At 38.0% G+C, this 13,615-nt stretch overlaps 1 protein-coding gene across 8 annotated transcripts in view; it reads right to left on the bottom strand.

Moving 5' to 3' along the window:
- Window positions 1-689: 689 nt before the first annotated feature.
- Window positions 690-13,615, bottom strand: part of HECTD1 (HECT domain E3 ubiquitin protein ligase 1) — a 64,835-nt gene continuing 51,909 nt past the window's right edge. For 7 of the 8 annotated variants that reach the window (XM_082059282.1, XM_082059289.1, XM_082059286.1 and 4 more), the window contains 14 exons: window positions 13,076-13,298; window positions 10,478-10,532; window positions 10,053-10,235; window positions 9,509-9,719; window positions 9,342-9,427; window positions 8,073-8,200; window positions 6,018-6,219; window positions 5,742-5,879; window positions 4,971-5,578; window positions 3,809-3,887; window positions 3,604-3,697; window positions 3,146-3,296; window positions 2,055-2,199; window positions 690-1,627 (listed from right to left, as the gene is read on the bottom strand). In XM_082059282.1, the coding sequence (XP_081915408.1) occupies window positions 1,490-1,627; window positions 2,055-2,199; window positions 3,146-3,296; window positions 3,604-3,697; window positions 3,809-3,887; window positions 4,971-5,578; window positions 5,742-5,879; window positions 6,018-6,219; window positions 8,073-8,200; window positions 9,342-9,427; window positions 9,509-9,719; window positions 10,053-10,235; window positions 10,478-10,532; window positions 13,076-13,298 (2,441 nt within the window). In that variant the 3' untranslated portion in view covers window positions 690-1,489. The remainder of the gene's footprint in view (window positions 1,628-2,054; window positions 2,200-3,145; window positions 3,297-3,603; window positions 3,698-3,808; window positions 3,888-4,970; window positions 5,579-5,741; window positions 5,880-6,017; window positions 6,220-8,072; window positions 8,201-9,341; window positions 9,428-9,508; window positions 9,720-10,052; window positions 10,236-10,477; window positions 10,533-13,075; window positions 13,299-13,615) is intronic. The other variant, XM_082059287.1, reaches the window with a different exon arrangement.

Raw genomic sequence — 13,615 nt, 5'->3', positions numbered from 1 at the left:
ACAAGGTTTATGCAACTGTTTTGTTGAAGCACAACAGTCACAGGAGCAGGGGGTGGTGGGGATTCCCTGTCAGTTTTGCACTGGGGAAAATTTCAAAGATGATGCCTCCAGTTCTATGCATAACACTATGAAAAGAAATCTGGCATCAACCTGACTTATATGTGTGAAGCAGAATCTTTTGGCAAGCCCTCCCTCAGCAGTGGTCCAAGCAAAGATTGTTACCAAAGAGAACCGGCACAGAACAAAACTTACCACACAGATTCAACTAAAATGATAATTTTTCTTTTGTGGCACCAAGTACTTAAATATCTTTGAAGACACATTAGCATCTTGCTGATAAGTAAGCCACTTTTTACTAATAAATACCTCACCACATGCTGAAACCAGGACAGGCACTCCATCTCAGGCTCAATCAGCTGCATCATCTGACCCGATTTTCATTCCACTGTAATGAAGAACTATAACCTCAGGTCACATGGGCCCACTGAGGAGCACCAAGAGCTGCCACATGCAGCATTCTTATTGCCAGACTGGTGCTTCAAAAGTTGCACGGTGTAATTTTGGAAAGATTTGAGAGAACTACATGGCAATAATTGATGTCACAAAGTATGGCACATAATTCAGAACATGTACAGCTATTTAGTAACATAAGAAGTATTAATGAAATATTCAGAGGAGACAGTTCTATATGTTGCAAACATTTTAATGATTACTTTTGAGCTTACACATTGGGTGTTTTTTAAACTTCAAACTGCAACAAGTTAAATAAATGTTTATAATATACAAAGAAAATACAACCAAAAGTAAAACTTGCTTTAAGTGTGCCTTGCACTAGGAACCAGTGTTTTTTAATAGTTTTATTGTTGAGCTGCACACACACACTTAAGGGTTTGATCTTTAGAGCAGGGCATTTCAGAAATCAAAATATATTCCCACTTGAAAGAAAAAAAAGGTTGTGCATGATTATATGCAAAAACCCACTAAAATACTCCAATAGTGCAGGCACCATTAAAAAAGAAAAAGCTGGAGATGCCCATTAACGCTAAGTTTTAAGGAAGCAAGTTTCGGACCAGTTAGCTTAAAGCCAGCAAAACAGAGATCAGTGATGGCAACTGTAGTGTACAAGGTATTAAATGACAAACTTTACACAAATACACTGTTAGAAATCTGTATCAGTGAACACTGAAAATCTGATGATCTGTTCTTTGGAACAGTCAAACAGAACCACCTTAATTTCCAGTTGTGCAAGCCCTTGAAGCGTCACACAGTGTTCTGTGCCAATTTCTTGCTGGCTGTGTAGTTACAAGGATTTATTTTGTCATTAGCAGCTAACAAACTTATTCCACATGTTCCTAAAGCCTCACAGGTGAAAAAAAAGGCAAGTCTCATCAGAGCACAGCGTGGAGATCATATTTTTTGCACACAAACACAAGAGGCTTCGCTAGTATCAAAAAAACACTTCCTCATGTCCCAGACTGCAGTGGGCGGCTCAGTTGAGATGGAAGCCTTTCTCCATTGTAGCAGCCAGCAGACGCTCTCTCATTATCTCCTCGGAAGAATACTCGGGCAGCTTCAGGTAATGCACACATGTATTCACAGATGGGTAACTGGCATCTGTAGCATCAACCTGAGGAAAAGAGCATTTTTTACTGCAGTGGTTCACAGCACTCAATACGGAAGTTAAAAGCTGTAAGGTCCTCTAATTCAGGGCATTTACTGCATACCTAACATCAGTTGTCAAGAAACAGCAGCATCAGGAAAGCTACAGACCAACTTAGAAATACATTTACATGTATATTAATTCTTTTGTATTCAAATATGAAGTCAGAGAACAGACCTGAAACAGGTTACTACTGGACATTTAGCACAGTGTCATAAATCAAAAATAACAGCAAAAACCAAACCAAACCAACAAACAAACAAAACCAAACCCACAAACCAAAACCAAACAGCCTCTCTAACAACAAAGAAATTAGTGTTATTTCTTAACGTAGCAACAATTACATCCAAAAGCCAATCTAGCTGGTTTGAAAGACAACCTGAAGCAGCCGTACCTTGCGTACAACAGTGAGGCGGGGATGTAGGTTTGCCAGTCCTCCTGGTGGGAGTGTTGAACAACCAGTGGTGAACTGGAGAAAAGCCTTCCTTTCATCCGAAGACATACCACACAAGACTCTCACAAATCGAAGAAATCCAGGGCTTAAGGCAAAGGTAAATAATTAGTTACGATAACATTAAGAGAGAGTGGCTTTTTTTTTTTTTAATTTCTCTGGAGACAGTACAATTGCAATCTTGAGTCACATCTAAGCAGCCACTGTAAGATTCTAATGCCTGTTCAGTATTGAATTAAGAACACCATAAACCCCTTAGAAGTACTTCCTTAACCTGATTGGTGAGTATTACACAGAAAAATGTAGGTAAATAAGAACTTTTCTCTGTACTTATCTTGGAGCATTATTTGGGTATTTTGCATACAAAAAGGTAGAGAAGTAGATAAAGCTGAAGCCTACTCCAACAGAAGAATCCAACTGGCTACAACCTTTTTTCTGCACCACTTCTGCAGTATAAAACCACTTCAACTTTTATATGATTTAATTTCTATCCTGTTAAAGAACCTCATGTAAAAAAAGTAGGAAAAATGTAACAGACCACAGTGGCTCTTCAAGGAGACCCCCAGAGCAGACACAGCAGCTGCTGGTGCTTTCACCCCAGCGGCCCAGGCGGAGGAGAGGGCCTGAAGAGAGCTCAGCCTCTGGAACACGCCCTCAGCTATCGGGCACTGTCACCTCAGCTGCACCTCTGCACGCAGGGCAGGGGCGACAGAAGAATCCCTCCACACAGCATTTTAGACTGAGCAGGATCCTTCAGCATGCTTATAGTAATACGGTTTCAGAATTAATGTGTATGTTATTGCTACCAAACGTGACAAGCAGCAAAAATCCTAAACCCAAACTCCAAACCATTGAACAACCATACCCAGCTGAACAGAAACCTGTTATTCCATGTAGTTTTAGATGACCACTTGTTCTTCAGTGACCACCAATCCCACCCAACTTAGCATCTTTGTCTAATGAACGTTCTGGACATTTTATCACCTAACGTATCTTTCAGCTACTGTTTTAAAAATTGCTCCGAATGTAAGTACCTATCTCGTGTATATCCCAGTTTAGGTTCAGTATAATTGATGATATCCTCAGCTGCCCAAGAAGGCGATTGATTTCCGCAAAGAATCATCTGAACTTCTTCATGGCTGAAGGAACTCAGCTTCTCCATTGGGAAGACTCTATTGAAGCCATCTTTAATTTACACAAGATACAGTTAACATAAGTCAAAAGAACATTTATAAAATAACATCAGCATTTCAATTATATTTTAATAAAATCAGAATCAATCAAAAGTTTCTTAATTAAGGTAAATGGTACCTCATCAAGATTAAAAATGGCATAACTACTGCAAAAGTGTGATGAAATTAATATCTTACCTACTGCAATCTTAACTTTAAAAGCTTTTGAAAGCCATTCTATGCCTCCATTGAAACCAGTACACCCTGAGCACCAGTTAGTCCACCTAACTGTACATATATTCTGCCATATGTAAAATTACCTCTGAATGCCTCCATCTGTTTCTGTATACCAGTATGCATGCAGAAGTCAAACATGAGATCTACATATTCCTCTGCATTATCCATTGTTACAGTCTGCAAAGGTAATAGATAAACACTGTAAGAATTCACTTTGCATTAGTTACTGCTGAGACAGTAAAAATCCAACTGCTGTTTAAATTGTAAAGGTAGGTTGTGTTTCCTTACCTCATCCTCACCACCTGGCTTGAGATCCACAGCTGTAAACCCATAGACTTTAGATGAAGGGCAAAACTGAAAATTTAGACTTCAAAATAAAAAGATAGTTATTAATTGGAAACAAGCCTGCTACTCCTCTTGCAAATATGCCAGATTTATAATATGCACCCCCCAAGCCCAAAAGCATCTCGTCACATTTCAAACCACTGTTTGTGGACCATTGTGTATATACGTGAGCAGTGGTACCACAGTACAGAACTATGATTAATAATGGACTACACAGGTAACACATTTCAAATCCATGGTATGCACATGCGTGCACTCGCTATTTTTTTGGATTTGATAACACTTGAAAATTTCATAGAGTTTGATATCTTTAAATTATCAGCTTCAAAACTATTCAAATTTTTAAATTTAGTTCAAACTCAAATAATCCTTTACATTAAGCACTAACAGTTATAGAGCCACTTAACGTATCAGCCATTTAGGCCCTCAGTGGGGCCACCTGCTTTCTCTAACAAGCCATGCTAAATCCACAAGGCCAGAAGCAACTGCTGAAGCCTGACTACACAGTCCTTGTAGCACAACATAATTTTAACAAATAACCCATAATATTAATGGTAGAAAAACAACCGTTGTTTCAAAAGAAATTATTCAAAACTACAAAAGATGATGTCCTGATGCAAGTTTACACAGGTATGAGCACTTTTATGTCTTTAACATTTATTTACTAGCTTTTAGCAAATATTCTGTTTAACATGGATTCAAACACTGCACTACATGTCTCCTAAGACAATCTGAAATGTCACTGTCCTCTTTTAAACTCTCCAAAAAACTTGATAAATTTCAATAGCTGTCACAGCAAAGAAATTACTGATTCGCACTTTTCTAAAGGTCTTTACACATATTCTAGAGAGTCATATGGCATTGCAGTGCAGCCACATTTAAGTTTAAACATTAGGAAACTGAGCAAGTGCAAAGAGAAAAATCCTCAAACTAAGGAACAAGAATATAGCTACAGATGGCAAACTGGGTGTTGCTGCATCTCTTGTGATTCCCCCTTGCAATGATACCATTTAAAATGAAGAACCTTCATTTTTAATTATATGAGTTGACATTTGTCTCTAACATAAGACTTTGCATATTTATAGATAAATACGAAAACTCTTACCCCAAATCCTCTATGCTAAGTGGAGGCCCTGAGCCTGATGGATTTTTCAGCATTAATTCCTGTAGTTTCGTGTTCTTTTCATCTTCTGACAGACTTCTGTTGCTTAAAATTTGACGCCTTTTAATTGCGAGGTCCTTAATTTCTTTTAGAAACCTAGCTCTATGTGGATTTACTAATTCAAAGTCTTCCCACGTTAAAATTCCATTAAACCAGGCAGGAGGCTTAGGTTTTGGTGGATCAAGAATAAATTCTGATTTGGAGTCCTCTTCCAGACTTCCTACTGACAAGGAATCATGCCCTTCTTCTGTAGAAGCCTCCGACTGACTTTCAGTACAGTGCAAGTCTCTGTCACCCCGTGATTCATATATCAACTTACTCATGTTACTTTTAATGTCCCCCATACACATGAGTTTAAAAAAAGGCTTAGAAATGGGTAAATCCACAAGTCTGTTGTCCTGAATGCATTTAGCCAAGAAAATACCAAGGAAGTGGAAAAGTTTGGTTATTCTTTCAAGTTCATCACTGTCTTGCGGGAATGGTGCTGTGAAGAGTCCACATGATCTCTGTACATAGTAGCCAGGGGGTTTCAATCCACCACCAATATCAACCTGATTTAAGAGAAACACAAAAAAGTTGACATTGTTAAAGGTGAATTTAATTCAATATCTGTGCTGTTTTACTTCCTGTACTTCTCTGTTAAACCCCTCCTGGATATCCAGCTCATTTTTCTTTTATACATGTACTCAGTTTGAAATGCAAATTGAAATCTACCTGACGAGACTCATCATCCGGAAAGTCGTCATCACAAAGCCAAGCTCCCAGATCTGTCCTCTGAAATTCTGCTGCCACCAATGCATAAAATTCCAAGGTGGGACCCAGGCCTGTTCCTTCCTCCCCTAAAAACTCAACCTAGAAGAACATAAGGAATGTTAATAATAAAATAAAATCCTAGTGAATGTTCAGAGCTGGTTATGGAACAGGATATTGAATATCCTGTACATTAGAAATAGCTATCTAACCTCACTCTGCTAGGCAGATATGCTTTACCTCTAGAACAGATTTTCTGTCTGCATGAATCTGCATGACATTTTCTGCCCATTCCATCAAGGATTCACCTCGCGGAACTTTCACTCTTTCATGTTTGAGGCGTCCAACCCTGAATTCTCCTGGATCATCACGTCGCACTGTGCTTGTGGTCCTTGTCCGTTCAACAGTGGCTTCACGTCTGTTCTGTAGCCAGACAATTGCTCTGGAAAAACAAGACAAAAACCATCTGTTTAAAACTTTGGTGTCGACCAGAATGGAAACTTGAATGCAGCCACTATGAAAACGTTACCTTGTTAAGTACTAATTGCCTCCTCCTGTTTTTTTTGGTTTTTTTGTTTTGTTTTTTTTTAAACTTATATACCAAAGTATTTATCAGAAATACTCAAAATGCCCCAATATGGACTGCTTTGTATTTTATGAGGTTAGCAAACTAAATAATTTTTAATTACTATGAAGGGCCAGTCATAACTTCTGATGTAACAAATAGCCCCAGTAAAAACATACAATTCTTGATTTGAATTACTACTTTTCACATTACAGTGGAATGAACAGAGCGAAGCACTTACTGTAGTACTTTTTAATTGCAGCTGCTCAAAACTGTTTACAGACACTAAGACTTCCACCAGATAGCGCAAGGCAGTTGTACGTCACCCCACTGATACGGGCCAAGTTTACAGCAAGATTTAAAGAAACATGGAACCAAAGCTGAAGTACAATCACACACATACAGGTGCATACCAGTGAAGGAAGAGCAGCCACCTCTCACAGTAATACTTACATGAAGTCAAAGTTCTGAATTCCCGTGTGTATTATCTGTGCAGCAATAAGCAACCTACAGAGCTACCAGCTGGGGGCAGTTTTGCAAGTATGGTCAAGTGTCCCGACAGGGTGCACTTGCCCACGTGCATGTACACACAGAAGTCATATACAAGTTGTAAGAACTATTTCCAATATTTTAAGAGCTTAAGAAAGCTCTTTACTTCCCAAGTGAATACCATGCACGGTTTCCTGAAGGATATCTTTAAAACACATGTTTTCTAAAACATTACCTTTTTCCAAAACAAAACCACAAATACACACGGTCTAGTTTTCTGGACCATTTTTCTGTAGAAGTTCAATTCTTCCACATCAAGAAAATTTAAACTGATGTCTTGCAAGACAATACCTTTTCTTCTCTTCTTTTTTCTTTCTTTTAAAATGCCTCATTTTACACTTTTCATGAGGCATTTCTACTGTGTATTAAACACAACAGTATTCTCTGCAAATCACTGTCTGCGCTTTTCTTCCTCTTTGTAAAAAACAACCAAAAAAACCAGCCGAGGATTACAAAAGACAATTATTTGCCAGCTTACTTTTATGTTATGAGAATAAAAAGTTTTACACTGTCTACATACTCTCAAGGGAATCACTGCTGCAATCAAAATATTAAGGATTCATAGGTAACAAAAACACTTCAGAGGGTACCCTTAAATGTCTTAATGTCTGGTTTTGTTACATTATGCAGCTAATACTAACTTTTCAAATTACATCTATTTGTTAGATTTTGTCTGTTTTGTTAAGAATTTATTGAATTTTAAAAAAACAAACCACAATCACCAAACAATTGTGGGAACTATAGAAATAAAAGATATGTGCTTTGGTGTATGTTTTCAAAAAACATTTAATTCACATTTATTTGCAGAATTTTTCAACTTTGTTTCTTACTTCTTTATGCAGTGAACTTCAACCCAGTCGAATTACTGCCCGATATGATAACCTACCTAGAGATACGCAAGCAAGTCTTCAGCTAAAGTTGAGAAATGAATTTCCTGAATAACATCAAAGAGAAGGTAGGCTACTCATCATAAACCTCTAACACCATGAACAAGAAATGTTTCAAGTGTCCAGAAGTCTTTCTGAAGTTTTCCATCTTCTTCCCCTTGTTTCTACATCTAAAATGCTGTAAATTTGGCATATAAAATCTGTCTTTTTGGGAATTCCTTCTGTAAATTAGCAATTAAAAAACCTATTAGTTTTGTTAAAGAAAAAAGGAAGCAGTCTTTATATTTTTTTTACCTTGATGCTCCAAATGCTGTACATGTGAAGTACAACTGTCTTGTTTCAAAAGGAATTAAGAAAGGACACTTGCTTGTTAGCTGCTCACACCAGTCTGGCAAAGCTCCACTAGCTAGTGCCAAGGGTTCCTGTAGTTTAATGCAAGAAAAAGAAAGAAAGAAAAAAAGTGTTTCTAATATTAGACTCAGTTTGTCCCAACAAGTTTGTAGCCAAGTACATAGAGACCCAACACACTCAGGTATGGAGTTTTCACCTGTCCTTGAGCAAGTTTCTTCCTTCTCAGCAACTGCTACTTTTTTTTTCTCCTTTCTTTTCAATTCTATGAATGAGAAGTTCACAGAGCTTCTAGAGCTCAAGAGTGGACACAAAGTGCTTTGGCACAAACACACTAGAAGCTGTAGCAAATCTCTGGGATACTGTGCTACTCAAAGCACTGTGGGGAGATCTCAGTATATAATTACCTGGAGAGAACTACTTTTGCCCAAAGGTGATTAGATACTACCTCATCAATACCAGAAGACACAAAAGAAACCTGGTGGTAGTAAAGATGATCCCCAATACAATATTACTATAGTCCCTCTTAAAATACAATTATACTAAAAACAGACTGCAGAAATTGTTACTACAAGGATATTCAGGGTGCCTGAACAGCCTTAAAAAAATATGAACAAACAAAACTTTTTTTTAAGGAACACTTAGGGCAACTTAACTGTAATTTAAAAACAAACAAACAAAAAAAACCCCAAACCAAAACAAACAACACTTAAAAAGCACAAGAACTGAGCAAGTCAAGAATCTTAATCTTTAAATCTTTGTTAAAGAAAATGTAGTTCTACCAAAGAACTACATCTCAAAGTTTTCCTTCTAAAGCATCTAACTGACCTAGTATAATACAAAGACTGTTTTCTAAATGCTATTTTTTGAAAGTTTTATGTAGAATATATAAACAATGTTTTTGAACCTTAACACAATTAATTACCTCCGTTACAATGTCATCAGGCAGGCAGACATACACTACGTGTCAACATGCATGTTCTTTTTCATAAGCAAGCGATACAATTGTATTGCAACTTTTATTCTTAGAATGCTTTTATTTAGACTAGCCTGTTCTTACAGAATTTCCTCATCCAAAATATAGGGAAGTATCATATGAAACAATTTGAAAGTCAAAATAGCAAAGAAGCTAATAATTTCAAAAAGTTAAAGTACACTAGAGTCTCAAAAACAATATTACATAGATACATTGTGAATAACACATCAATGTAATACCTCAATCTGTTGCAGAATCTTTGTAGTAATTTTTTTGCTTGTGAATTCATCTGGTGGAAAGTTAAACTGCGGATGCTCATCACCTTCTGAAAATATCAAGAGAAAATTTGGCCTTTATTTTGTTTTCATTAAAACATTTCAGAAGCTCTGCTAGGTAACTAACTTACCTTCTTGAGAAGTTCGTGCTGTGTAAGGGTCACTGGCAACTATATACAAAATGCGAAGTAACTGCAGAACATCTTCTACTCCACAGGAGTTCTGCCCACTGCCAGCTTTGGCCTGAGGTTGTTCCTTTGCCAAACTAAGGATATCTGAATTTTGAAGAGTAGAAATGGCCCCTTGATTTAATCCAGATTTTGATCCATGTTCACAAAAATCCTGTAAAACAAGAATTGTTAAGAATGAAAACTTTGTGTTACTATCTTTACGACTGTGCACTCCAAGTTAGTGATGTGAAAAATGAGAATGGTTGCTGTGTTTAACCTCAATGCTTAGATGAACTGTGGATGCTTCAAATCATGATTCGAATGCATTTTAACTTGACTATATTTAACAAAAGACATACAGGGCAGCAAAAACTAAACTTGATATTGGCATGTGAACATTCGACTTTCCTATCCATGTCATATCGCTCCTTCACAAGATCTTTAAAGCTGCAAAACAAAGCACACAGCCATTCATAATAAAAAAAGGTTGGATGCAGACATATACCTTGTATGCAGCTATGAGCTGGGAACAATTTCTGTTTTTCCTAATACTTTTATTAGTGCCGGTTAATTTCCAGTGGCGCAGGAAAGCTGAGTCTGCATTCTTCTGCAGGTAGGTTATCAAGTCATTCTTTGGTAATTCGTCAGTGCCAAGGTACTGCTCCACATGCTCTACTGACCAGCAACCCTACAACAGGAACCACCAAATGTTGGTTTTTCCTGGTTGTAAAGTCTTCAAGATTTCACATGCATTACATACTGTCTTTTTTAAAGGAGCATGCATTTACAGATGTACTCACTCATATCCTTTAAGTAACTGAAAACTGTTAGTTTTTTTAATGTAGCATTTTGAAAACTGCAATTAGATTTGTTTTGCTTCTGTTTAAACATCCATGAAAACATATACAAAAGCAAAGAACTAAGTCTTACCATTTTTCCACTTTCTTTCTCTTTATCAGAATCCTTCATTTCTCTGTACATGATTCTAGACATCAAAACAAGAAGTTAATACTTCATTCTCATAACACAACTTCTAAATTCTGAAGTTATACACTGACTTGTTAGATATTAATTATATTTCTATAATATGATGTAAACCAGCAATAGCAGCTGCTCTTTGCTGCACAGAACATATGGGATACCCTCATGCAGCAAAGTTCTTAAACTCATATTTAATTTTCATTATGCCAATATTTATCTTGCAAAGTATTAATTTATGTTTCCTTAAGTGAGGTTTGAATAATCAAACAAACTTCATCATGCAAATTTCCCAGACCAACTTTAGGTTCTTCACTAAACACACACTAGCTCTTTGAAATTTTGGGTAGTTTGTTGTGTATTAACTTAAGAGATACACATACTTACAACTATTTCTCATGCTTTCCAACTAGAAAACACTTTTGTTACAGCACACAATTTTTGACATAAGACAACTTAGAAAATAGGTGTAATATACAAGCACTGATGAAATCTAAGATATGGAGTTTAAAAATGTGCAGCCACATCATGGCCGTTTTTGCTTTCATATAGGTTAGTTTCCTAGTATGACTGAAGTTACATTGGTGTAGTAAATGGAAAATAAACACAATCATATAGTTGTATAATTTCTGTCTATTACTACAAAGCAAGTAAGGTCAAATTAAGATAGAGAGAACAGTTGAGGTTGGAAGGGACCTCTGGAGTCCTAGTCCAAAGCTCCTGACTCAAATGTTATGTTTAAATGGAATTTCCCATATTTCAGTTTGAGCCATTTTCTTCCTTGTCCTTTCACTTGTCACAACAAAGAGTCTACACTCTGCCTTCCTTACTTTCCCCAATCAGGTATTCATATACATTGGTAAGATCCTACAAACCTTTTGTTCTCCAGGCTAGACAGTCCCAGACCTCTCAAACTCTCTTTGTATGACTTTAAGCCCCCTAATCATCCTTACGGCCCTTTGCTGGACTCCCTCCAGTGTCCACACGTCTCTTGTATCGAGGAGCCCTGAACTGGACAGACCACTCCAGATGTATCTCACCAGTGCTGAGCAGAGGGGGAACATCCCCTCCCTCAGCCTTCCTAATGAAGCCCAGGATGCTCTGGACTTTCTTTGCTCACAGGTTGCAGAGCTGGCTTGTGTTCAATTTTATGCCCACCGGGACCCTCAGAGCCTTCTCTGCCATGCTGCTTTCCAGCCACTTGGCCCCCAGCCTCTACCAGCAGCTATTTCTCGCCAGCAGCCAGACTTTGCATTTGCCTTTGTGGAACTTCATGAAGTTCCAGTCTCTCTATTCTTCCAGCCTGATGAGATCTCTCAGAATGGCAGCACAACTATCTGGTGCAACGACGACTCCTCCCAGTTCTGTCTGCAAGCTTGCTGAGGGTCAGCTCTGTCCCATCATACAGTTCATTAATGTAGATGTTAAACAGTACTGGACCCAGTATCAGCCTCTGGGGTACACCACTAATGACTGTCCTCCAGCTGGACTTCATACCAATGATCACAACCATCTGAGCCCAGCAGTTCAGGCAGTTTTCAGACACTATCTAGTCCATACTTTATTAGCTTGTCAATGAGGGAGAAAGGGTTGAAAGCCTTCATAAAGTCAAAGAAAATAGCATCTGCTGCTTTCTCCTCACCACTGGGCTAGGTTATCGGATTGCTTAAGAATTATTTCCTTTTCTTAAATCCATGCAACCTACTCCCAATCACCTTCCTGTCCTTCACTGTTTGAAAATGGTTTCCAGGAAAATTTGCACCGCTTTTCCAGAGATGAAAGAGAGAGTGACCTCCCTATTGTTCCCTAGATCTTTCTTGCCATTCTCGGGGGTAGGAATGACACTTTCTTACAGTCCTCAGAAATGTCTCCCAACCACCACGACCTATCAAAGATAACCAAGGAGTGGTCAGCTCTTGTGGGTGCTTCCCCTTGGGTCTCAGGGACTTGTATGTCCAGTTTCTTAAAGAGTTCCCTAACCTTTGCTCTTCACATTCCTCAACAGATCCTGGGACAGTAACAGATGCTGGGACAATATTACCCTTGGGTCACTTGACCCTTCTTCCATCTCTTAAATGCTTCCTTTTTTATGTTTTGAATTCTGTTGAGAGTTTCTTTTTCATCCATGCAGGTCTCCTACTGCCTCTGCCTGACTTCCCACATATTACAAAGGATTGTTCTTGAGCCTGGAAGAAGTAATCCTTGAAAATAAATCAATCATCTCTCCTGACCTCTCTATAGGACTACATCCCCATGGGATTCTTCCAAGCATATCCCTAAGCAGACTAAATTATGTTCTCCCTGTCAACTGCTTGACTTTTGGAATATTGTTAACAAGTCACAGTTGAGCATTAGAGGTTAGGACTTTTTTTGGTTTGTATTCAAAGCATTAGCTTTAAAACAAGTAAGAACATCCTGCCATAAACACAAGAAAAACTAATTCTAACATTGCTTCCTATGGAGTAAGAAGAAAAACTTCACAGTGTTTCACACCTGCTCCCTAATCAGTCACAGTGTTCTCTACACAGAATAACAAACTTGTGAGCTTACGTGTATGTTGGCTCCCAGATACGTCTAAGTTTGTCAGATTTCACATTGCCATTACAGGAAAGCTGTAACAACTTCTGTACATAGTAAAAGATGGTAGATCGAAAGTTTGTTAGGGGCAGCTCTACTTCTCGAGTTGTTCCAAGACCTGAAACTTTCAAGGTGAGCGCTAAACGTGGCGAAGGCATGCACTCAACCTCTTCCCAGAGTTCTGCATGAGGTGTACCTGCACGTGAAAAAACATTTGAGAAGCTGTTAATACAAAATCTATAATGCATGACAAATTGGCTTAAACACAATAAAGTGGCTCAATAAGGAAATGTGAAAATTTTCTGCACACATGCCAAAGAGATGATGCTGAGTTGTAACTATGAACTGTATCTAAGGGCTGTAACTGCAACACTTCTCTATATGTGAGTAAAGCTAACAAGAATTTTTGAACTATCTATTGATCCTTAAGTCTTGATAACATCCCCTTTAATACTATCACAGCACATGCATTATTTTCATACACACTATCTTCTTGTTGTAGGAACTTGTTTC

The sequence above is a fragment of the Streptopelia decaocto genome (genome assembly GCF_964273445.1).
Source record: "Streptopelia decaocto genome assembly, chromosome: 7".
In the NCBI taxonomy this organism is placed as follows: domain Eukaryota; kingdom Metazoa; phylum Chordata; class Aves; order Columbiformes; family Columbidae; genus Streptopelia; species Streptopelia decaocto.
The sequence above is the reverse complement of the archived record's forward strand: the minus strand, read 5'-3'. Positions and strand labels throughout refer to the sequence as shown.